The 25,336-nt window shown below is 44.8% G+C and overlaps 1 protein-coding gene across 3 annotated transcripts in view; it reads right to left on the bottom strand.

Moving 5' to 3' along the window:
- DSP (desmoplakin) overlaps nucleotides 1-25,336 on the bottom strand; it is a 372,480-nt gene that overhangs the window by 294,539 nt on the left and 52,605 nt on the right. For all 3 annotated transcript variants that reach the window (XM_069613475.1, XM_069613476.1, XM_069613477.1), the window contains exon 2: nucleotides 6,977-7,073. In XM_069613475.1, the coding sequence (XP_069469576.1) occupies nucleotides 6,977-7,073 (97 nt within the window). The remainder of the gene's footprint in view (nucleotides 1-6,976; nucleotides 7,074-25,336) is intronic.

Genomic DNA, 25,336 nt, shown 5'->3' with positions numbered 1-25,336 from the left:
GGTTCAGAGCTGAAGAACAAAGGACTTCCCATCTCAGTAATGTTCTTTCTGATGGATTATTCCTTCCACCCTTAGAGTCACCATCTTAGATCTGGCTTCTCCGGCACAAGTTGTGCTCAGAAACATTTTCAGCCACCAGAATGTGCAATGCGGCACTGAGTCTGCTCGGCTCAGCAGCGTTGAGCAGCCATGAAGTCCGGCGGCGAGGGGCAGTAAATATAGAGCCAGCAGCTCCCCAGGACCTCAGTTCCACTGTTTCAACTAGCATTCAGTAGCAGCTGTGGGACTGTGGAATAGCAAGAGGTGGGCATGCGCTCCATCACGGGCGGCACGTTGAGAGGATGGAGTGGGATCTGTGAGAAAGGACTAGTCCATCAGAAAGAACATCACTGAGAAGTAAGCAATGTGTTCTTCTAAAAGATTCCTATCCATAGATTCCTCATCTTAGAAAGACCCCAAAGCAGGAAAGAACCCTGAAGAGGGTGGAGCGAGAAGCCACCACCTAGATCTGGTAACGCTGAAGCACTGCATGACCAAAGTGAGCTTCCCGACCCGACAAGGAATCCAGGGAGTAATGCTTAGTGAATATGTGCAGCACAGCCCACGTGGTGTCCTGACAAATGTCAGGAACTGAGACACCCGTGTGTAAGGCAGAGACGGCCATCAGACCTCTGGTATAAAATGCCCTGAGAGCATCACTTACTTCCTGGGCAGATCGTGACACTCCAAAATGCAGAGGACTACCAAATTGGACAGGATCAGAACAGCCCCAACTGCAGAAGCACCAGCGTAAACAGTGAAGAACTGGTCAGCATCCCCAAGATCCCTGATCTGAGGGACGTAATAGCCGAAGGGCCCCTTGGGGTCCAGACAGTGAAACCTCTCCTCCATCATAAAGGAGGGAGGCAGAAGGTAGAAAATAGTAAGATGGATTTTCTTGCTGGCACACTTTTTTTTAAAAGTTGCCAAACCTCGTTCACCAAGTGGTGGTGTAGGATAAGGGGAGCATTGGATGGATGGAGGCAGTAGCCCTGTGACTTCACCCGTCAAGCCTGAGGTGTAGTAGGAGGTGTGCTGCTACTCCCCAACATACAACCCCTTTCCCATTTGAGCGGACTGGACAATGTCCACACTTAAGTTGTTTTGGATTGGGGTTGCTGAGGGAATGGTGAAACTGGCAACCTCATTTCATCGGCTCTAGCCGGAACCAGGTTGTCACCATCAAATGGAAGAACAAGGAGTTTAGTCTAGCCTTCTCAGCTAAACCAAGACATTCTCATCTAGGAATGTCAACGAAAAACAGTTCCTGTGCCCATGGCACAAGCCTCACAATCTGCTATGTCCAGGCAAAATTGCAGTGTCAGTCATGCTGCCTCCTTGCCTTCTTCCACCAGAGATCACCCATCCTTCATCTCCTTCATGGGGAGATTCTCTGTAGCTGGAAAATCGTACTGCCAGGGTGTGGGTGTACTTGGCCAGGGCACAGGAGGTGTGAGAAAACTGAAGGTATTCTCCCGAGTAGACCTCGAGAAATCCCTTATTCAGGTGACCATGGAAGGGCTGGCACTCTCAGTTCCCAACCCTGGGGTGGATGAGCGAGGGAGGATCACCTGGGTAGGGGGATCCGGGGTTACGCTCGGGGGAAATCTCCCAGACGATACACTGTATTATACCAGGAAATAACAAAAGGAGAATGAAGTCCTTGAGGTCTTCATAGGCTGTACCAACTCAACCTCCCTTCTGCCCAATGAGTCTCCCTTACCAAAATCCAACCACCTCTACACATCTGGTAAACCTATTAAGAGCCCAAACCCTGTTAAAGTAGGAAACAACCTCTCTCAGAATCTCGTTTTTTCTGTTGCCTTCCCGAATACTGCCAGTCATTCTTTTCCACGTCCATCTGGTTATTTCCCAAACTCCCGATCTGCATTGACAAAACACTACTGTTCCCACAATCCCTCCTGTCCATTTCATAAACACTACCAAAGGATACCCCTGCCCCCTTTCTGACACGAACACTTTCTTACACCATGAAAGACAATGGACTAATTATGTCCCAACCCAAGGGTCAGGCAAAGGCAGGCAATTGACCAGAGTCACACGCACCTGACGGCCCTTTCCTTTCCCCACAGGGATAAAAGGTGGAGCACAAGACGAGCAAGGCAGACGGCATGATGCGACAGCTATCCAAACACAGCAGTTCAAGAGGAGGAGAAAGGTGGTGAGAATCTAAAGGTTGACAAGGAGAGAAGCAACCTTGCCTTGTCCGACCAAGACCCACAAAGCCTCCGTAGAAGGAGTCGTAAGCGAGTGTTGCAGCAGATGTCAACGGTACACGGAGCATGCATATGCTGATAAGCAGGACGGGGAGAGACGCCTGCTACCGTGGCACCATCCTTGACTCCAGATACAAGGAAAGCCAAGCAGTTCATCACAGGCGGTGAGTCGAGAAGAGAACCAATAAGAAACCGAACTGTGTTGAATGAAATCTCAAAGTGGCAAATTAAGACAAGTTCAAAGAACTGTGAACATTAAGGGAAAACCAGCTGCAGAGGGGATCGGCACCACGTCGATGCTCACTCGAGAGACTCTAGTTGATCCCACGTTTGTTGAAACTACCAATACACGAAGGCCATAGGAGAACCGCAAGAAAAAGGTCAAAGTGGTCATATAGGGGTCTAGCAAAACCCCTGTACAGTCGTAAGCCTTTGACCTATCCATACGTGGAAAGCTAAGGAAGATGAAGCCCCGCATATTGAGTTCAAGAGGAAGAACTGTGTAGTTACCAAGAGTGAACCCGACGGAGGGATGCCGATGGAGGGGGCCAAAGCCTGAAGTCCCATAGAACAGTGTGTTGACAAGAGTGAACCAGACAGAGATGGCCACAGTGAACTGTTTACAAAGACATTAAGTATTTTGACAGCCACAAGTGAAATTGATTTGACAAAAGCCGTAGTGAACCCAACGGAGGGAGGCAAACATTCGAGAAGGGTCTAAGCCCGGAAGAGGTCGATCCAGGGGTGAAAAGCCATCACCCAATGGAAAAGGCCATAGAGAACCCGACGGAGCGAGGCCAACATTCGAAAAGGGTCTGACCCCGGAAGAGGGGTATCCAGGGTTGAAAAACCATCACCCAAATCGACATGTGAATGCAACAGAGGAATCTTTTGAATACAAGCCACAGTGAACCCGACGGAGGGAGGTGGTCATTCGAGAGCGGTCTGAGCACAGAAGAGGGGGACCCAGGGGTGAAGAATCACCACCCAAGTATAATCAGAAAGGAACTTTTGTTTATGCTTTTGAACATACCAGGCTCTCTGAAGGAAGAGATCTAACCACCAGAGCTCTGGGTATCGCTAAGAACATTTTGTGGATCTGAGCCCGGAAGAGGGGGATCCAGGCGTGAAAAGTAATTACCCAACGCAACGACGTAAAGAAACCTTTCATTTGTTATTTTGACAACTTCAGGTCCTCGGAGGCAAGAGACTTTTTGTAGAAAACAGACAACCACCGAACGCCCTGATAGCCAAGAATGGAACTGTCCCATCCTGGGAAAGCTCGAGAGTCTGCTGTGCTCAGGAGTCCCACCTTGTCCTGTGCTCAAAACGTGGGGAAGAGAGAGCCCCCGGCTACCACATCCCGACTTATCATTTGTGAACACGTCTTTCTTTCTTGTGAACCTTATCCTATACTCTTTTTATATTTAGTTGTAAGGATTGGCAATCTATTTTTAGTATAGTCCTTTTTATTTGACAAGACACCACTAGGACTGCCTTGTTATTTGATGGTCGTAGCTTGCTCCCATCTTAGATTTAGGTTTAGATTAGCCATTTTTCCAACCTACATGTACAGTTTAATAAGCACCCTTGAACCGTGATCACTTCTGTCTCTCTTAACTGTTTCCACCACGAGTTCCTTACAGAGGCATCTCAGCCAATATGCCCAAAGCAAGTAAATGGACTGACATTGCATCAATGTCCTGCTCTTTCTGTATGGGAGTGAGGGAAAGGTAGACTTTGAGCCCGCAGCACAAAGCTCTCTGGCATAGGGTGTGCAGAGAAAAGATAGAGCTGGATCAAAGGGAGCCAGCAATGCTTTTGGCAAAGTCCCAGTCCACAGATGAAGCCCATTTCTGCCATGCAGCCATGACAGCAACAGCAAAAATCAGGTTATAAGGGAGGGGGTCTTCCTTAGCTGACCATGCTTGAGGAGGTCGGTGTGGTCAAACTGGACCACAGACTACATGGGTGCTCACAACCCAAAGGATTCCACATCCTTTGCATTTGTCTTTTGGAAAGATACAACTAGTTTCCCGTAGGCCAGGGCTGTGTGAAACTCTGGGAAGTCCTCCACCTCACCAGAGGATAAGGGCCCCAATCCATATAAGATATGATCACCCTCTTGGAAGATGTCCCCATCTTTTACCTAAATTGACTCATGGAAAGTGAAGCAAAGTCTAGTGAGTTGCTGGCAGTGACCGTCACCAGGGCCAAGATAGTTGGTTCTGTAGCTTCAACCCCCGAAGGCAAAGCTGAAGGGGGTTTCACGCCTTGAAACACTTATGTATAGACACGTTATAAATGCCATATCATATCATATATCACTGGACGGGTGCAGTCTTCACAGATCACAGGTGGGGATTAAACCAAGCCAACAGACGTGTGGTTGAGTACATTAGAGCTGCCTCTGCAGGCTTCAAGAAGGGCAGTGGGCCCTGACTCTACCACCAGCATCTAGGCTGAAGCCACTGGTGCCAGGGCTTTCGCCAAGATGTCAGCCTGTCAATTGAATGTCCCCCCAGACCCTCAGTTGTCTGGAAGGGAGTGATTTGTCCTAAGTGTCTTCCTCCCTGGAGAAGGAGTGACCACCTCTATTCCTGGAGAGGAGTGCTTCTTCAAGGTGTCACTGGGAGAACGGGACCTCTTGATGGGCTGCTGCTTCTTGTCCTTTCAGGCAGCATCCAGCTACATACACCTCATGGACCCAAGCTTTCTTTGACGAGCGTGTTACCGCCTAGGTTTTCCAAAGCATCCTCCTCCCGCCTTTGTGGAGAAATGTGTAGAGTAAAGCAGTGTGCTCCAAGGGGACCTTGGAATTAGTAGATGGTCAAGAGATACAGTCCTGTGTTATGTTTCTCCCCAAAGCAGTAGCAACATACCTTGTGGGGGCGAGACACATATCTGCCTAACACAATCCCTGCAGGGCTAGACGCCCTTGACCTACAAGATAAAAGACAGGATGCAGATGGAACCAAAACAATAATGCCAACAATCTAGTGACATTTCAAAGAAGCATACTGAGTGCATGGAAAAATAACCAAGGTCATGGAGTGCTGCTAGTACCATACATACTGACCCTTGTGTCATGTCCTCCAACATGGGCAACAAACAACGCTGAACAGAGTCGACATGGAGCCACACTGTGCCCCCGTTAGCCGAAAAGGTTTAATGAAACCAGCTGGTGCAGGATACCATATCCTCATGGCCAGGGACATCTTTGGCATAGGTGCTAAGGTCAGTGGAAGACGTGATACCATGGTACCCAGTTGCAATTCATCATCTTTGCCTTGTGAAGCCTACCGAGCGTTACAATCAGCCACCATACACCGATTTCAACCCTCAAAACTAGCTCGCTGTCGATTTGGTAGGAAATCTTCAATGTGGTTTATTAATCTGTCAGCGGAACCTTCGGTGCAAAGGATTTACATTCTGTTTTGCATGGGAGCCTTTTCTAACTCTCTTCCAATGCATTTAAGGAGCTATAAGCGCACTCCAATCAGAATAAACATTTTGATGGCCTATGCCAATGCGATAGATGAAGTGCTCTCCCAGCTCCTCCACTAGACTGATGTGAGCAGAGTAACGTAGAGCGCCACATTACGGGCATTCCCATTCTGCGGCCACTCATTGTGAGTTGGAGCCGAACCATTCTAAGCACATCGCTCACTTCCTAGACTGACACATGTCTTGGCCTCTCCACCAATAGACATACATTTGTTCATTTATTGTTATCATAAAATGAATTAATTGAGGATACAACATATTCTTTGTGGTCCGGATGAAGGGCTAATAAATATCAATGTACGTGACAATTGTTGAATTAAGTGTCTGGTGATTTGTGAAGTCGATTAAATGTTTTTACGCCAGTTATCAGAGGGGCCATCTTCTAGCTTTGCCAAACAATGCTGCTTGATGGCCCCAATGCATGTTGGGCTTTGTTGAGGAGCATGACCGTGGAGCACAATCCCAGCAGAGTCCCTTTCATATCTCTAGAGGCCCACCTCTAACCTGCTATTTGCTATGTGCAGCGCACTGTTGCTTTCTAGCTAGGTTCACACTTGAGAAATACCTTGCCTTTATGCATGCAAACGTGTACTGTTTGGTGTTGCCAGTTTTATTGTGCAAGTCAGTCAATCCACTTGGGTATAAATCACTGAACCAACTATATCATGGCTGTGGATTATTCCCTCTTAGTTAAAAATTCTCATGTGCATTCATTAAGTTTACAGGTGTCAGATTTCAAAAATCTTCTCATTAAAAGAATGCAGTTAAATATCCCACTTCCTGGTCTCCTGCTTTACCCTCTTACCGATCTTAGACCCCTAGTTTGACCTCACTACCTCCATCCCTACGTTTTACCTGTAGGATAAAAAGCATCGAGTACCAGAGTTTAAAAAAAAAACCTGTCCTGTATGAAGCCAGCCGATAATAGCCACCCGCAGTGATGGATCACAAAAGGGAAGGGATGGTAACCCAATCCACCCCACAGTCCAAAGGTGGTCATATTTAATAAAATGATGAGTCCAGGCCTTGAAATATCCCAAGGTAACTCGAGATTGTGGTGCACCTTTCACAGGTTAATTCTCAAGTAGACTTTATCTTCAAAGAGCACCTTCATCCTCTCCAAACAAGCTCGCCGATAACTGTACAGCATCAGTAACATTAACTTCGTGTTTATTAACAGAAAGACTACTTACGGGCTGCGCGATGAGCTCCGCGTGCATCAGGTTGTCCGCACAGGACTGCATGAGGTCCTGGATAGTGTTTGTACGTCTTGAAATTGTCCCCTTTGATCTGGAAGAAAAATGCAAGCATTTACTGCGGGGGAAAATGGCTTCTAGAAACACAAAAACTCAGATAATCAACGCCCTATGCCAGGCTGCCCAGAGTAATCCCCGGATCAGCCAAAAGATTGCTAAAGCGTGCCCTTTACCGGTTGTTTGTGTCTTGGTGGGATGTCCGAATGCCAAGTTGGATGCCCCTTTTACACATAGGATTCTCATGTAACACACAGGGTGGGAGGGATACAGATCTAGGCAGTTCAGCTGTTGAATTGCCCAGCGTAAGGGCATATCCTAAAAATAGGCAGTGTCCGCATGAACAGTGGCGACAGAAAACTTGTGGGACATAATGAAAGAATGCTCTTATAACCCTAGTCAGTCAATGGACTACAAAACTTACCAGGACTACCGGTTAATCTGAACTAATACATGGGTCTGCAACCTTTGGCTCTCCAGATGTTTTTGAGTACAACTCCCATCATCCCTAGACAGCAGCATGGTCATGAGATTATGAGGGCGATGGTCCAAATCATCTGGAGAGCCAAAGTTTGCAGATCGCTGAGTTAGCCCATTAGTTGACAATGGGTCCTTGTAAGAATTCCTATGCCACGAGAAAACAGTGGGCCTGTTATTTATAGAAGCTTTAATCTAGAATCCTTCTCATTCCCATTACAGAAATATAACTGGTAGGTGGCCCATGCTACCCGTGCCATTGACCTGTAAGACAATTTGAAGGCTATACAAAGATTCATGCTGAGAAATAAATAGGATTTACAACTGGTTTCTCCACCCTTCCAATGTCCACTCCTCACTTCTCCCATGTGCCCTAGTTTGTTACTGCTTGAATTATGAGGTAAGACGTAGGGGGGTAAAAATCGATGAAAGATCTGCGAGTGGCGATGGCTTTGAAGCCCGCTTTGGAATCTGGTGAACTGGACGTAGGTTATCGATTCGCTTTAAAGTTGGCCAGGTAATCACCCGCTCGCATCTTGGTCAAATAGACGTTTATGAACACACTGAAATGTGCACCTGTTCGCGTATTGTCATATGGCATGGCTTCCCTTTATTTTCATTGTTTTGACCACATCACCAAGTCATATCTCTTCAGAGCATTACACCCATGTACAGAATCGCCCCCGCGCCCCCCCCCCCCCCCGATGAATAAGCAGCACATAGCCAAGCCATTCTGGACTGGTCTTGATAGTTACGTTCATGATTGAGTATATACATTAATGTATGTAAATATGCATACGAGTCTGGGACTGCAGGGCTGCTGCATGACCGACGCGCTAGATTTGCAGGGTGGGAACTCAGTACCAACAATGAAGTCTGTGCCTCAGACCACCCGTTTTCTTCAGATTGGGAGAGAATGGACTTTCGTCCGGTGCCCTGAGGAAAGCTATTGCTCTGATCACCGCTCTAAAAATCACCACGTTTTTCTTGGGTTCTGCACTTAACCGAGTCTGAAAGCTGAGAAACCTGTGGATCTCGAGGTGGTTTTAAAATATGGCAGACTCTCTGGCAAAATCATCTGAGAGTGCACATGCCAGATGGAGCTGGCAAGGGGCACCCATGTGGCATTTAGTGCTGGAGCTCTGCAGGCAACAGAGTGGAAATGGGTCGAACAGCTTGGGGAGAGCTGCTTCTCGGGAGTGCATGCAGTACCTGTAACATTAGCCTGGGAGCTCCTAAATGAATACTCTGTCAAGCAGTGCTTAGTTTGTAAAAGAATAAGTGCCAGGGCCCAAATGTTTTCTAGGACTCCTGTGGCACAGCAGGTGGGCAGTTGCCTACCACTTCTGCCACCACCCACAGCTGCTCTCCACAGTGTTGGTTACACTACAGCCCACACCTGCTCATTATGGTTGATGGATGCGCTATCACCATTTCATAATTAAAGTGAGCCTAAGACAATAAGTGCTGGGGCTCAGAAATAAGTGCCAGGCTGAGCCCTGGCAAACACCCCCACAAATGATGCACTGCTCTCAAGCAAACTTAGGTTTTTCCGTCCTGTGCAGACGTCAGAGCCTCTCCTCAGCTTTCAGCTTAGGTCGAGTTGGCGCATGTCAAACCAGTCCATAAAAAACTCTTTTTGCCAACACTGGTACGCAGACAGAAGGAATCTGGTGTGAACTAGTGGCAAGGCATGACAACCTTACAAAACAGGCCAGACAGGGGTAGGCCTTAATGACTAGACTCCTGTCATACACACCCCATCTACTCCAAAAGTGATGCATGAAACACCACATTTACCACTGACTGCAGAATCTACCAGGGGGGGCAATCCTTTAGCCACACGCAGTGTGGTGGGTCTGGCCAGGGAGCCAAGGGGAAAGATGCAGCTGCAGGAGAATGAGCTAATGGCCCATTGCCCCTTTTATTGGCAAAGGAAGAACCATTGTTAATTGTCTGTTTCAATAGGGTGCCAGGTTTTTAGATACAAGAGAAGCCTCCAACCATGCCCCATACTTGTCAATTCATCTCCTGCCTTGTTCTGTTTTTCGATTCAAGGGTTGTCTCGTTTAGAAATGTAGGACAATTTGGTGGCTCTTCTTGACATGATTATGAAGACCTCCAGTCCAGGCCTTTCTAGTTCTTTAGCGACATGTTGTGCAGTGGAACCTTCCCATAAGCTCCAGTGGGTGTTCGTAGTTCCCTTGGGTCACACATCTTTGGGTTGCGCTGTAACTGAGTAAACCAGGAATATTTTATGCACATGACATTCAGTTCGTAGTTTTGAGCTTTCAGATTTGTGGCGCCTTGTGCCAGGTTCCTGCTATGTGATTATGTTATTCCAGAACACTGCCACCAGCTCCGGTGGCGGAGCCAGGGGGCAGCTGCACCCCTGGACTCCCCATCCTCCCACTGGCACCCCTATCCCCCAGCACCAACAGCTGCCTCTGCAACTGAACAGCTGGAAAAGGTCTCCAGTGGCACACATCTCTCTCTTCTGGCTCCACTTACGCTATCTGAACCTACCTAGGTTACAGGCTCACTTTTTGCACATGTACCTTCTGTGCCATGAAAATAGTCGACAGATTTCTTTTCCACGTAGAGTTCTGGAGTCTTCCCTGATTGCTTATCATCTACCCTTAGCATCTCCAAAGACTTCCGCACCTTCCAACCCTGGCTCTAGTCACATGCAGACTAGTCCCAACAGGCAAGTACTACTTGGTTTTCTCAGGAGACACTGCCTGGCCTCTCATTGCTAGGCCGCGAGTCCCTGTCCACCAAGCATGCCTCAAACAGGCCATTTGAACGCTCGCAACAGGGAGGGAGAATTCTCTAGGTCCGAGTGGACTTCTACCGTCTCTTCACCAAACTAACCATTGGAGATGTTTCAATTTCAGTAGATTGCCTTGAGAGGGAAAGCTCCACCTGGCCAGAACCTAGACTTCTGTTCCCATGTGTGTTGTTACTGGAACCAACAAAATTCTTCCAGGAATGCAAGGTATCAGGTCAAGGGGCAAAGTAAATGCAGCATTGCCCAAGAGGAACCTGAACATGTGAGGTAGGGCGGCTTTATCCCATGTACCTGCAATTACTATGGCAACATTTGTTTGGCTTATTGTGCCATAAAAGGAGCATTCCCACCCATATTATCTTTTAGGAAATCAGTGACGTAATCAGTAGATTAACCTTAGGAGACAGCAACAGGCTTTTTACAAATATCTCTATTCACCACGAGTCTGTCAATTTGCCACACTGGGGAAGACAGCTCAGTGAATCTCTCCAACATGTCTTTGGTTTCAACCACAAAACTTCAATCCCAGGAATATTATCCAAACATTCTTAAATTTAGAGCCGCATTAATTCACTTCAATAGTCCTGCAGTTATGTTATTGACAAATGGTGTCTAATTGTGGTGATAACCTGGAATGTCTCCCCCACACAAGCCAACTGAAGGTCGTATTTTTTTCCAGGCAAAATGAGATACTTGTACATGGCTGCTGCTGTTCTTAAAAACGTGATTAATTCCAAGCAGGTTTAAAATAAATTAAAAAACCACTGACGTGCCCCTTTAATGTATATTTAATTGCAATTCATGTAGGACCTAAAATATGACAGTCCCAATAAGGCTGTGGGAAATGCTTCATTTCATACTATTTTGTAAATGTATCATTAAAATAGTTATTAATTTCCTAAATCTATCTTTCACTCAAGTTTTAAAAAGTAGATGTTGCAAAAAATAGATAGAGAACTTTAAAATGTAGTAAATGTATTTGGTCACTCAAAGTGGATCTCCTGAGATCCAGAGAAGAATCTTTCTTCCTTGGAATTTTATGCATTAACATTTTCTTTCAACTATAGGGCCAGTCCTTCTGCCAACTAGGCCCCCAGTTTTTCGGATATGTCCTTTTAGAAGCCTGGTATCAGATTTCTGTTACCATCTTGGCATTCCTGGGGAAGGTTGCAGTTCTTGTTGTTTGTCCTCTTTCTAATGTTCAGTCGTCTGGTTTTCGTTTTTCTCAGAATACCATATGACCAACTCTCTCCTCTGACATTGTGAGGAAAAGCCAGGAACAGACTAGATTTGCATCCCTTTTGGTTCATGTGTATAACTTAGAAAAGCATGGTTGACTTGACACAGACAATTTCCGAAAGATGCAGAACAACTGATGCCATACTTATACATGCATGTTACTTTAAACACATGTTTCTAATTAGTATGTAGCAAAACCAAATTTCTAATTGTGATTTAAAAATCAAAGTTTAAGTATGCAATATGATGAAAAAAAGTCACCCTGCCTTCTTTTTGGAACTTACAATAATTCAAAATTAAGGTGTTTATCAGTGGTCTAAAGGTATGCATTAGATAATCCTTTATTCACTTTGGTTTTACTTGTTATAATTTTAAAAACTAGATTAGAAAAGGTTTCCTTTATTTCACACTAGCTGGGGTACCCGGCGTTGCCCGTGTCCTGATCGAGTGGCGTCTCATGTGCCCTGGAGGATGTTGACCTTGTCAGCAAGTTTGCTCTGACATCTCATTTGCCCTGGAGAAAGTTGCTCTTGTCTTCTGGTCGGCAAGTTGTGCCGCTGTGTGATCAGAAGCTCTTGATATTGATTTTCGCTTTGCATCAGATGGAGCTTTTCCAAGTGATGTTGGTTTTTTGTGCGGCATGTTTCAGTCACTTAATGGCTTCAGCACATTTGAGAAAATGTCCAAGAAAAACAGAGTGATTGTGCCCTCATCTAATGAATGAACTTAGTAATCTGTAACCTTGCCATTTCCCATATTTGGAGTGGCATGATAAAACTTTTTTTTAATTCTCTTCAAAACTGCTTTAATAAACAGTTTCGAACAGTATAGAGTAGTAATACATTTTAAAAGAATAAACCAACATATGAAACATTCTGCTTCAGACACTTTTCCAAATTTGGCCTCCTTGTATATACTGTAGTGAATCGGGGTGAGCATCAGTAAATGAGGGTGTCTACCGACTACATTTTTTTATCCAAACAGACTCCAATCCTGCCTCAGACAAAAGAGGAATCCATGCCAAATTTGGTAGACGTGGGTTCAACAGTGTAGATTTGTATAGCCGGACCCAGACCCCCAGACCCCAGGACACACACACACACACCTGTATACATAAAGAGGACTACGACTACATTCGGATTCCTCCAGAATGTACTAAAACAATGTCAATAATTGAGTGCTATTACTTAATAGAAAGTGACATTTCTTGAATCGCATTTTGAAGTTCAATTTGCTGCTTACTGTATACACACAGACACACACACACACACTTCCATCTCCTGTTCAATGGGTGACGTCCTAGACCTACAAGCTACTTTTAGATCCCGCTTACCAACCCCTTATTTTGATCATTTAGATGAGAAGTTCCTGAACAGGCACATACGTTTCAGCTTGGTCCTCAGTGCCCATGCACCGATCTGGTGGTTGGTGTGGGAATCTGCTTGTAGGAAGGGGCAAAGGCAAGGTAAATTTCCGTCTCATCAATGGGGCACCATCACCAATCAAACAGAAGGTCTCAGTGTTGACTACTTCACCTACAATCCACACCACCTTCCTCCAAGTCATACTTTTTAAGGTCACTGTAAAGCACAGTGCCTTCATGTCTCAATATGAACCGGATGAATGTCTTACTAGAGCTGAAACGTGTAAGACTTTCCAAACATTTCCACCTTCTATGTAGAGTACCTCGGCAAACTGGGTTGCCTGCATCATCACCAAAACAGTAAGTACAATAACAAAAGAGCCCACAAGGGAAGGAGAAGCTTCTGATCAATCAAGGCTTGCTAGGAGAGAACTGTAACAAAAAACAGCAACTGTGACACTGGCTCAGCTGAGAGCTGGACCAACACGTGTTTACGGGCAGAGAGCCAGGTGATTTTGATAGGCAAAATAAGGGGATCCTTCTGGAAATGTTTTCATTTTATTCCTATATTTTGGTTTATATGCAATTGCCAGGATAGCTTTGGAAGCTTTTACCCATGCCATTCTGAAACCATTTTACATGTTGCTTTTGTCCCATTTCCTGCTGCGGCTTATTCAATTTGTCTACATCAGTTCCTCAGAGAGCCACCTGTGGTTAGTGTGTGCTATATAAACATGCTATTCAACACAACAGACACTTTTCCGAGGTATTATAGTTCAAGTGTGGTGAGATCTAGTGGTACGGGGGGATCTCGGTTTTAAAATTCAAATTAAAAGGAGGGATAGTCGTTAATTTTTTATTGTAGCACAATCATTGTTCCAAACCTGCTCCTCTTCCTTTGTAAAGACACTGGAATGTTCCAGGGGTAGTGCCGATATTGACGCCTACACCCCTCCCCCCCCCCCCAAGGCATCCCTTAGCAGTTGTGTTTATCTGAAGAATAACTATGCACAAATTGAGTCTGCACAAAAATGGAAAAGGGGCAAACATGAACACCAAAAGGATACATAGAGCCAAGAAGTAACCCATTTGTTTTCTAAATTATAATCTCACGATTATGTGCTTCTCCTGCATAAGGGCTTGATTCCCAAAATGTACCTCTTAAGCAGAACTTGCACATCATGTTACCGCACTTGCCAACTCAGAAAGAGCCCAAGTGAAGCAAAAAGCTCCTAAGAGCCTTTCAATTAAAAGAAGTAGAACTATAAACAAACAGTAAAAAGCAAAAGTGGAACTCTGCTACTATTAGTTCTCGCTCACTTCGACCTCTGAGGCTATCGATCTGTATTGCACCGTCATGAGCCAAAAATGATTCTTCACAAAACAGCTAAATGGAGCAGCAGGTTAAGCATTCACCTTGCAAAAGCAACAACCTTACAAATCCTTCGAATAAAAGGAACGCCATGATAAGACAATGTGGCAATTGTAGGTTGTTGGCAAGGCCGCAGTGTACAGTTATTTATTTCGCGTTTGGATGCCTCGGCCTTTATTCAAGAGTAGCCACGCCATCCACCATCTGCACGGCATTCGCGCTGGTGTAACCTTTGCAAACACACACTGCGGCAGGAGGGAGGTCTCTGAAGAAGAAAGGGGAAGACTTCCCTGTGAAGCAGAAGGCAGCGGGTCACTGCACGCTCTGAAGGGACGCTCTTGAACTTCAGCCAACCCGGGAATCGAAGTGCTGGCGTGGTTAAAGCCATACCCACCCATGCCTGCGTCTACCCAGTGCCAGGGGCACACAAAGCCAAGTGGAAGAGCTCGTGGGTTGTTTTCCCTGTGCTCAATTATTCCTGGATTCGGTTCCAATGCGTGCACACACTCGCAACCTTTAATTACTCCAGAAACTGCCTCATCTCGTGAGAACTGAGATTCAGGATCTCTTTCCAAATTGTGTTACGTTTTATACCCAGTACAGCAGGTCTTTTCATAGGAGTGATTTGGCTCTGCATAGATCAGAGGTCTCCATTTCATGCAGCAGATTCAGTTGCCAACAAACAGGTCTGACTGCCTATGTCAGGAAAATCCACACTGAGTTTCAGGGGACACAGTTTTGGGGTGAAGAACGAACACACCATAATAATTGGGGCGGGACCAATTCGGATTCGCAAAGGGCTTTCACATTCTGCAATGGCATTGCAGGCTGAACAAGAGTCTGAGGGTTGCACAGAGCAATGGCAGAGGTTATGATTTATTCAAAATCTTTCTTTCATCAACCTTCAGTTTTAGCATAATGATGGATAACAAGCTAAACATTGATGGTGATCAGCTGCTAGAAAGAGCGCGTGAGCCCCACACAGGATTAGAATCAGGTTTGTTAGCTCAATTAAACCGTCAGTGATTATTTTATGCCAGATATACAATTCAGAAACTTTGTGGTTTGCCGTCACAATGAAGCCGTGTGGAAACATTCCATGCCACAATCAGAACGACCTCCAAAAAAATTACAGAAATGTGTGCCAGTCATTCTACAGAGGGGTACACAAAAATGTTTAGGGATCTGGGGCTCTAACGGACAGAACAGATCTTCTACACAGGCAGACAATTCAACACCACTCGCTCTACCCAGTCAACATACCAACACCTTTCCAAGAACAGATCAAACAGCAAATCACCCACAAAGCGACAAGGAATGGCACAGAGTAACACCCAAAGACCTTGCAGCCACGCTCACCTGCACTAACGGGAGTGGTTGAGTTTCAATATCAGAAGGACATTTTATAATAACAGTGATTACGGAAGGATAGACAACTGGAGCCCAATGATCTATTAACAAACGAAACACAGCAACAACCTTCCTGCCTCAGCCGATTCACAAGGCCTCTGGAACAATGTTGTCTGCACAGACGAGACCAAGGTAGACCATTTGGGCCTCAATGGATTTTTGGCTTAAAACAAATACTGTGTTCAAACATTAGACCCTTATAACTGTCAAGCAGAGTCATGGGAGAGTGGCGATTTGGGGCTACGTTGCTGCCTCAGGACCTGGATGGCTTGCCATCATTGAGGCAACTATGAGCTCTGCATGGCACCGCAAGTTTCTCCAGCAGCGAGTCTGGCGATTCGTCCCTGAGCAGATGTTGAAACAAAAGTGTTTATGGAGCAAGACAGTGCTCTTAAAAGTACACGAGGAGGTATGAAATATTACCCCCGAAGAAATTCTGCTTTTTGGAATGCTCTAATCACAGTCCGGGCCTGAACCGAAGGGCCATGGAAAGAAGCCCCTAAATATCACAGAGATGAAGCAGTTCCTCAACACCAATGACAGTCCCAGCATGCTTGCACTTTAAGTCCCTGCTGCTCCACAGGGTACCGCAAGGGACTGAATCTAAAGGGTTTGCATACCCCGGCACCCTCCAACAAGGCTTGGTGGTTAGAGACCACTAGAGTGGCACTGTGCGCAGTAGAAAAGACAAATAACAGAACCTAAAAAGGCTATTCAATGTTGAATCATTTCTGGATAAAGAATTGTTGAAAAAGTACCGTGTGTGTCATTTGCTTAAATCAGTTTATCTAGTATTAGGACTTCCTTTGATATCAAATAACATTTGGGGTGTGCAAAATGTGAAATGTGTGAACCTTCTTTTTCTCTGCACTGTATGCGTTCTCAATGAACCTTGAACTATTATGAACAATGATCAATGTGTAATGTCCTCAATTGGACCTGGTTATTCTGTCAAGATGAACCTAGGTTAGAGGTTTGAGCATCATTGGATGGTGCTGGCCAGACATGCTGTCAGAAGTAAGGACTGGTCCAGCGGGACTACCAGTTAGTTTGTATTGAATGAAGACAAACATTCACCCCTTATGTCAGGGAGTTTGAGAATATCTGTGCGGATAGTGGGCAAACCTGGTCGGATGGCATTCCTTCCACAGGCTCATGGCATAGGGTTGTATTTTCAGGGTCTATTGGAGATGCCATTTTTCGGATGTAAAGTACTTATTGGGGATAGGGAGCAGTTGTCAAATATCAATTCCAATTGAAAGTTGTTTGCCCCCCTAAACAGTCTACCCTTTTAACTTGAGGTATTTTATTAAAAGCACTTTTATTCTACAACCCTTGTTCCATGGTACTTCCCAATCATAGTTTAGGCAATCAATTGACATCGGCCCACAAAACTCAAAACATCTTTACATTACATGCATCAGTAATAACCTTTCTCCCTAGTCAACAATTTCGGGGCTCTAGATCTCCTGGCTACAACAGCTACAAAGGTCAGGTCATTTCCTGGCTCCAGCGCCCCCCCTTCCCCAGGCTAATCAACGTACGTCAATGCACAGTGGGGAGGACATCCCTGCGCAAGATTGTGTCAGTACCCGAAACCCCATCAATGACTACTTTTCATTGTATTACAACTATAGAACGTGTGCTTCTAGGTGCCAACAACTTTCTCACACCTTGTGCACACCGCATGATCTCCCCACTTGCATCCAACTACCTTTTTTAAAAAAATGTTTTATTGTGTATGTATTTCAGAGACATGTTTTAAACCAGAAACACATATACAAGAAAATATCAGAGCTCGTAGCAGTCCTGCGGGCATGTGTCCGACATCAAATAGTTTGCAATATGAGAGTGAACTAACAGGAAATGGTATGATACAAGACACAGGCAGACACAGGAGCGTGCAGGAGGTCATGTGGTTATGAGGACGTACTTATACGATTTGCATTTCGAATAGTAATTGTACTCTTTAGAGTTCAGCATATCCCAATTCAATCTTCCTTTTTAATTACATACCCAAATGGCAGCTGAAATTTCAAAGAAAACCTGTGGCGTACAGTGGTCCAAGTGTAGGAAAAAAAGTAGTGGAACTATGTTCCCTACTGGCCGGCACCACTCCCCAACAGACCTCATCGCCGTGCCCCCTCCCATGCAAAATAAAAACCAGGAATTTTCCCATTTACAGTCACTTAGAGACGGGGTGGGGGCAGAGTTGTATTTTTTTAAAATGTCAGTTAAGTTGCTATCCTACACCTCAACACGCAATGACATGACAGACATGCTCCAATCAGACGACTATGTCGATGCCATACTACTGTGACGGGAACGGATGACGAGCATGCTAAACTATAAAAGTAAGTGTCCCAATCTGTGTTAAAAGATAGGAGGCCAATTAACATCTTAGCTGCCAACAGTGGCCAAATGTTCAGGTCTGGGAACCAGGACCGCCCCAGGCCTAGTCAAGCAAGGCCCAACCGGAAAGGTGCTCCACACAATTCTAAATATCAATTGGTATTTCTTGGTGTTGCAAGGAATGTCTGCTGTTCACCCGCCCCCATCTACTCACTGAACAGCGAGGACACGCACTTGTGATGTCACAAAACAAGCCTCACGCCCATTGAAGTGGCTTTACGTTCTGTGAGAAACCAGGAGATTGCATATGGGTTGCGCACCCATTTGCAAACCATGTTTTTTTAAGTGCAGAGCTGCACGTTCACATGTTCAGTGATCAGCCACCAAGGAGTAACCAGGAAGACACTCTTTTTATGCTCTGTAAGGCATCTTGAAACAGTGAAAGGTATGAACAACTTAAATGGGCTGGGGCGGGTACCGGGGTGGGGCATGGTGCACGTATAAAAGCAAACAGTGCTGAAGACCACACAAAGCCCACAGGGCTGTAGTAGACAGCCCAAACGATGAGGATGGCTACATTTACCTGCGAGTAGTATCTTTTCATTTCATATTATCAGCGTCCAATTTTTTGTTTAACGAGAACATCTAATTTTGTCACTTTGGTCTTCGCTTAATAACGTATCCTTTTGCCTGACTTCTATGTAAGAGTTGGTAAACCGTGCTTCTGACCCTTAAACTGAGCGGTGGAGGTAGGGACCAGGGCCACCACTGCTTGGCATAGGGTTTGGGGTGTGCTTGGCCAATGGCCTGTACCTATGCAATTATGGGTTTGCTACGTCTGGCCAAGTGCCCCAACAACCCCAAAAAGTGGAAGGACCAACACGCATTTGCTGGGTAAGGCCACCATTTCTGCGGCACAACTAAAACACAATTCCTGTTATAGGAAAAAAAGTAGGCAGACATTGTTGTCTCGACCCCCCTCTCCTCGCAGATGCCGATACTGCCAATGTTGCTGCCTATAAGACGTGTAATGCCAACACGTTGTGCAATTCACAGGCAATGCCTATTGTTCTAGTCAGTGGAAAGAGTTGAACACGTTTTGCACGTCCCCGCCGGACAGTGGCGTCGCCAGGAATCAAATTTAGGAGGGGCACAGAGGGGCCAAAGACAAAAGTAGGGGGGCACAGACAAAAGTAAGGGGGAGAACATGGTCACTGCTCTTCTTAGGTAGGTGGGGCACAGGGTTTCACAGGGGGGGGGGGCCTGGCCCCCCCAACCCCCCTACTAGCGACGCCACTGCCGCCGGATTACAGAAATGTTAATTTTAAAATATTAGTCCATATTCGTCATTTAAAGGCAGATACGTGTGAATAACACCAAGAAAGTTATGGTAGATACTAACACTTAATATCTTTAAAGAAACAAAGAAGTCACTGTGTTCTCAGAAAAACTCCAAAAAGTCCCAGACACACGTGAGTAAAGTGCAAAGTGCAACGCTTATTAAGGCAAAAAGACCACTTTAAAATAACGTGGTTTTTACCTTCTACTAATCACTCCTGCATATTTTGGGTTCAGAAAAGCAAAGCGCGATGTCCAGTGATCACGTCTTATAGAAAAAAAAAAAGGTCCATGCTGCATGAAGTTCAATTATTTTGGATAAATCATATCGTGCAAAAAGTCACGGCTAGTATCGCCAATATCTCCAATATTTAAAGAGCAAATGTATGTGAAATTGAAAATTGCCTGTGTCATTATTGTACATACAAAGCAACAGAAACAAATAGTGCGTTTGTGCAACAAAATAGAAGAAATACAAGGTAACAATAACAAATATGACAAAAAATATACAAGCAATATATCTGGAATTAATTATTTTTGCTAATCTATGTTATTATAGATTTGTACTTCAAAGGGTATTTATATAATACCCCCGATTTTGCATGGTAAGTAAATGTTCATGCACTCGGTCTGCCCACGGGTGTGTCAAAATTTTTACAATGTTCCTTCCTGTTCGATGGCATATTATCACGTTTCGGCGTGCCAACTGTTTGGCATCCACTAGCGCCTTCCTCAGGGCAGAAAAAACAGACCGTAGGGGGAAGCAGACAAAAAACTGGTGAAGAGCGATGTTCTGAAAAATGCTTAAATGTGAGATACTAGGGATCATATATAGTGGCGTGCCCACTATGTCATAACTCCCCACATATACACTTACCCTGTACCTCCGACAAGGAAAATGGGGATTGCAAAGTCTTCTGGGCAGTGGGCACCCAATCTTGGAAGGACAGCTGGATCGAAAAATCAGTGGTTTCTGAGGATAATACAGGAGTTTGTCAAAGATTTTAGGTTTTGGGTGTCTAATGTTGTGAGAACAGCCCTCGAATGTGATTCAAAAGAATATACCAAGTGCAACGTGGGTAAAAAAAGTTTTAAAATTAATGGCGATATACCAGATTTCAGCGGTTACAGTTAGGGATCCTGATGACTAATTCTTCAAATTTTGTGGGGCCCTACTGGCAGAGAAAAGCACTGGGCGTGTCCCTGCAAATAAGTGAGTTACATTGTAAATAGCAATTTGCTTCTAGGTTTGAATAAAGTTCAGTAATTGTGGCTGGTACCTACTACCTGCTACAAATAGTAGCTGACAGTTAAGCAAAGCCTACCCGTTTGTTTTGTGGTTGAGAGACAGCCTTGGAATATTCTGGCACACATTAATGCTGATGCTAGGTGCTCACGCTACTGTAACAGAGAAACGGTGAGGGAAGCGCAACAAGCCCAATTGGTAGCGCTAGATTGATAACATTAGATGCGCTAGTTAGCCACCACAATGTGTGAACTATTTGAAAGAATTGCTTCCAATAGGGCATACCTTTGGAGTGTGTCCTATTCACATGACTGTACTGGCGTGACGGCTACTAGTACTGCTACTTATTCTTCCTTGAGGACGCGAGTGGTTTCAAATTCCAGATCAGATGTGTCCTGTGGAAGAACATTAGGAAATTGGTTTTTTTTCTAGTCTGTGAACATATAGCCTGGAATCAATGCATAGCGTGGTAACGGATCGCATAGACATACCTTACTCTCTCCCCAGGTCCTGGAACGCGCGCGTCCTGTCGATGAAAAATCCCTAATGGCCGGCAAGCTTTGTCATGGCAGCCTGATGTTGACTGCTGTAGTGCAAATCACATAGCCGCAATAGCTGTGTGCGGCGCAGCGTGTCCGTTTATTTGTGTAGTCATGGCAACTCAGTTTCACTTGGCTACGTATTGGATTCAATTGTATTTTGTTTATTAAAGTGTGCTTTTTAACAATGCTAAAAGCAGAAAGGGAGAGTATATAGAAAGAATCAATTTCAGAAGGGCGCATGTGTGCGCATTAAGTCTACACTAGGAGGCACTTTTTGTACGTGTACAGCCTGCTATAAGCTATTAGAGACCGGTTTAATTGTCAGCGTCAATGAACGTAAAGGACATTTGCCCGTCTCATTGATATTGGTTCAAAGTTCAAACTTGACCAAATCCACAACTGGATGCGGCACATGGTGCCACTGAAGGTTGTGGAATATTGATGCTGGAAAGGACATATCACCAAAGAGAAAGGTTAGAAGAGAAATTGTGAATCACCAAGCTTTGGTACAAAAGGTTTAGTTTGAAGATTTTGAAAAGTAGTTGGACCGCAGGTCACTGACGGTATGGAATCAAAATTTGGATAAGAGTGGACATAGAGTCACACTGGAGGTAAAAATTCCTCATTTAAACCGCTGTGGTAAGTATCTAATCTGTATATCCATCTGGCGTCTTTTTGTAAAAGGCTTCCCAGAACATTTGAAGATTCTTTGACAACATCAAGGACCCACCATGTGATATCATCTACTGTGTGCTGATACTCTAGGTCAGTGGTCTTCAAACATTTTTGGCCTGGGCCCCCCCTGAGCAAACTTTGGGCAGGCCAGCTCCCCCCAAAAGTGCCAGATGGACAGTATGTAGAAATGGCTATGAACTTTTGCGTGCCGTCACCACACCCTACTCCCAGTACAGACCCTGGGCTCTCCCCACCCTGCTCCCAACACTATCCCAGTGCTCCCAGCCATCCTGCTCCCACCACAGTCCCATAACACAAGCATACACATATATAAATAAAAAAATAAATTGCCATCAACGTACCTTCTGCAGGGGCCTGCGCGTGGTTGATAAAATGCCCTGCTCCAGGTTGCTCTGCCCGTATGTGCAAGGAGGCGCAGGAGCACCCACTCACACATACATACATACATGCAGTGCCCCAGCCAGCATTTCCAATGAGCTATGCAAGGCTGGCGAAGCAAAACGCCCCCAGCGTTGCATGGCTCAGTGATCCTGTGCGGCTGCGGAACTGAACTGTCAAAGGCAAAGAGTGTTTCCCTTTGACAGTTCAGCCAGCCTAGGAGCACTCCCTCAGCCGCTTTTCCAGGAGCACTCCCTCAGCTGGAAAAAGCAGCTGAGGGAGTGCTCAGTGTTTCAACGGGTGAGGGTGCCAGTGGGTGGACGCCCCTTCACCCATTGTGGATGAGCCGCCAAGCTTGGACTGGCTTATAGGGCAATAGGGCGATGACTATACCAAAAATGCAAAATGCTAGTGTAGGCCAGTCAAAATGGGCCACTTTTTTTGGCCAATGTGGTCCAGTTTGAGTAGTTACTTCACTATGCAGCTAGTAGTTTTGACCATTTTTGCTGAATAAATATTCTTTAAATATCACAATTGGTTTACATTTGAACAAAAAACACCCCCTTGGGTACTATTCAAACAGTCTGTGACTAAAGGACTGAATATCCATTTGCAACTGCTGGCCACTTTTTCATTGGTGCCCAAGGCCATTTTATGGTCCAGTCTGACCATGTGAGCTGCCCCTGCCCATTAGTTTGGCCTACTTGCCTCAAACTGCATGGACACTCAATACAGTACATCAGCTGTACATTTTTGCAATTGGTTAGGTTTCGTAGGGTCCAGGTTCAACTACCAAAACAGAATTCCTTTAACTTCTTGGTGAACTTGCAGGCTGTGCAATTGCCACATGGGCAATGCCCGTTGGTCGTTCTAAGGTCCCACAGGCCAAGTCGTGGTACTGGCTTGACAAATTTGGAATGAACCAATTTGCCCCGTAGATTCATGGCACGTTTAAAGGCGAACCTAGGTATATTTGGAAATTAATTTACGGACTTGGAAAGTGTGTGCGCTCCATACGTGATGACAGATGCCATCCTTTTATCCTCTTGGGTTGTCAACATTTTTAGGGGTTAATAGAGCATCTCTGTTAGTGAATCTTGCTCTTTTCTTCTATTTATTGATCAGTTTGCATGGATAACCCTTTTGAGACAGATAAAAAGCTAAGTCATGGACACGATTGTGAAAATTCACCAGATCTGTGCAATTTCTCCAGATATGCAGTTATTGACCGTATGGTAAGGTCTCTCTGAGGTGTGTGGGTTGGCCACTGGAGGAGTGTGTTCCTGTCACTTGGTTTCCGAAACAAATTACATTTTCGGGTGCCTGAGTCATGTTGTATCTGAAGGTCTAGAAAATTGACCTGTGTTTTTGCTGAATTCCATGGTGAACTGTATATTCAGGTCAACATTGTTCAGCCAAAGTAAGAACAGTTTGAAATCTGTCTCTAAGCCTTCCATATAGATAGAATGTTTTCCAATTTGAAATCTGATTTTGAAAAGGGTTCTTATTAGAAAGAATGTTACTTGTTTCAAATTCAGACATAAAGATGGCTAGACTCGGCGCAAAGGCTGCCCCCATGGTGGCCCCTTTGGTTTGAAAGTAAAATTGTCCATTGAATTCAAAATTCTTACACAGGGCTAGAGTCATCAGTTCAATAATGAAGTTTTCCGGGCACTCTTTCCTGTATCTGTGCTGTGTCAGGTGGTTTCTTATGCACTCAATGGTCTGTTCTTGCAGAATACTTAACGATTTAATGTCCATAGTTACTAGCCAATGCCTGGATTGATCAAAGGGAAAATTCTCAAATGCATGGATGGTGTGTTTGTCATCTCGAAGATATGTTGCAGTAAGTATGCTTATTGGTTTTAAAAAGGTTTCGACAAATTTGCAAAGGTTTCAAAACTGAACCACTTCCTGAGATGATTGGTCTTCCCGGAGGGGTTGAGGTTTTTATGGATTTTGGGAAGGGCATACATAGTGGGTATGGGCCCTTGGTTGGTTATTAGAAATTCAAATTTTGTCTTGGTTATCCAGCCCCGATTTAGTGCATAACGGACAACTTCTTCAATCTGACCAGTAATCGCTTTAGTGGGGTCTTTTTAAACTTTTTTTTTTATATAGCTGTCCATGTCTGCTAGCAATGTATTCATCATTTCCAAATATTGGATTTAGTCATTATTACAATTTCTCCAGTGTTCACACGTTACCCTTAGTGTTATTATTGAAGACAAAGATGCCATATTGGAAGGGAGTAGTATCCTAAAACCTTCCATGAAGCAAGAGCATTTCAGTACTCTTAACGAAGCTAATGCTAGTGAATCGATGAAATAACTAAACTTTTCCCAGTACCCTTACTTAATTACATACAAATTGTCTAGGAACTACTATTGAAGATCCTTGTCTAAAAACATATCTATAATGAGTTGCTCTGTAGTGAATACCAACAGTAAACAACTAACTCCTTAAAAAAACATTCAGGCGTTCAGGACCATACCCAAGTCATTAATACATCATAATGATAAAAGTCAGTTGCTGCGTACTTCTCTACAAACTATAGTGGTTCCAGACTTGCTAGTAATCTGAATGCCATTTTGAGATAGGTTCTGATCTCATGTATAGGCAATAGTAGCACATTTATATTTGTACTGTAAACACTCATAATTCTGGAATACAATGTCATTAGTGCTGTCCCCAGTGATGACATCAGGGAGGTGATTTGTAATGTCATCAGTGTTCTCATAAAACATGTAATTAGTGATGTCATCAGTGATGTGATCTGTGATTTCATCATTGTGGTGATAGGCTGTGCAACAGGGGGCATGAAGTTAAGGTGGCTTTAGCTGAATTTCAGGGGTTTTGTTGCATTAAGTTCTCACCTTAACATCCCTGCAACTAAAGTGTATTCCATGAATTCCAAGGGTTCTGTTATTCCATAGATTTGTAGAACGCTTCCAGACCACTAACATGGGCAGTGGGCATGGCCAAACACTAACAAACCACTAGCTATGGCCTTCAGCCATAGCCGGTGGGCACTAAAACGCTTGCAACCCATCGCTCAAAGACGTTCAATCAATCACAAAATGATGTTGTACTCTT

Source organism: Ambystoma mexicanum, chromosome 5p, assembly GCF_040938575.1.
Source record: "Ambystoma mexicanum isolate Mex_15411 chromosome 5p, UKY_AmexF1_1, whole genome shotgun sequence".
Lineage (NCBI taxonomy): Eukaryota > Metazoa > Chordata > Amphibia > Caudata > Ambystomatidae > Ambystoma > Ambystoma mexicanum.
The sequence above is the reverse complement of the archived record's forward strand: the minus strand, read 5'-3'. Positions and strand labels throughout refer to the sequence as shown.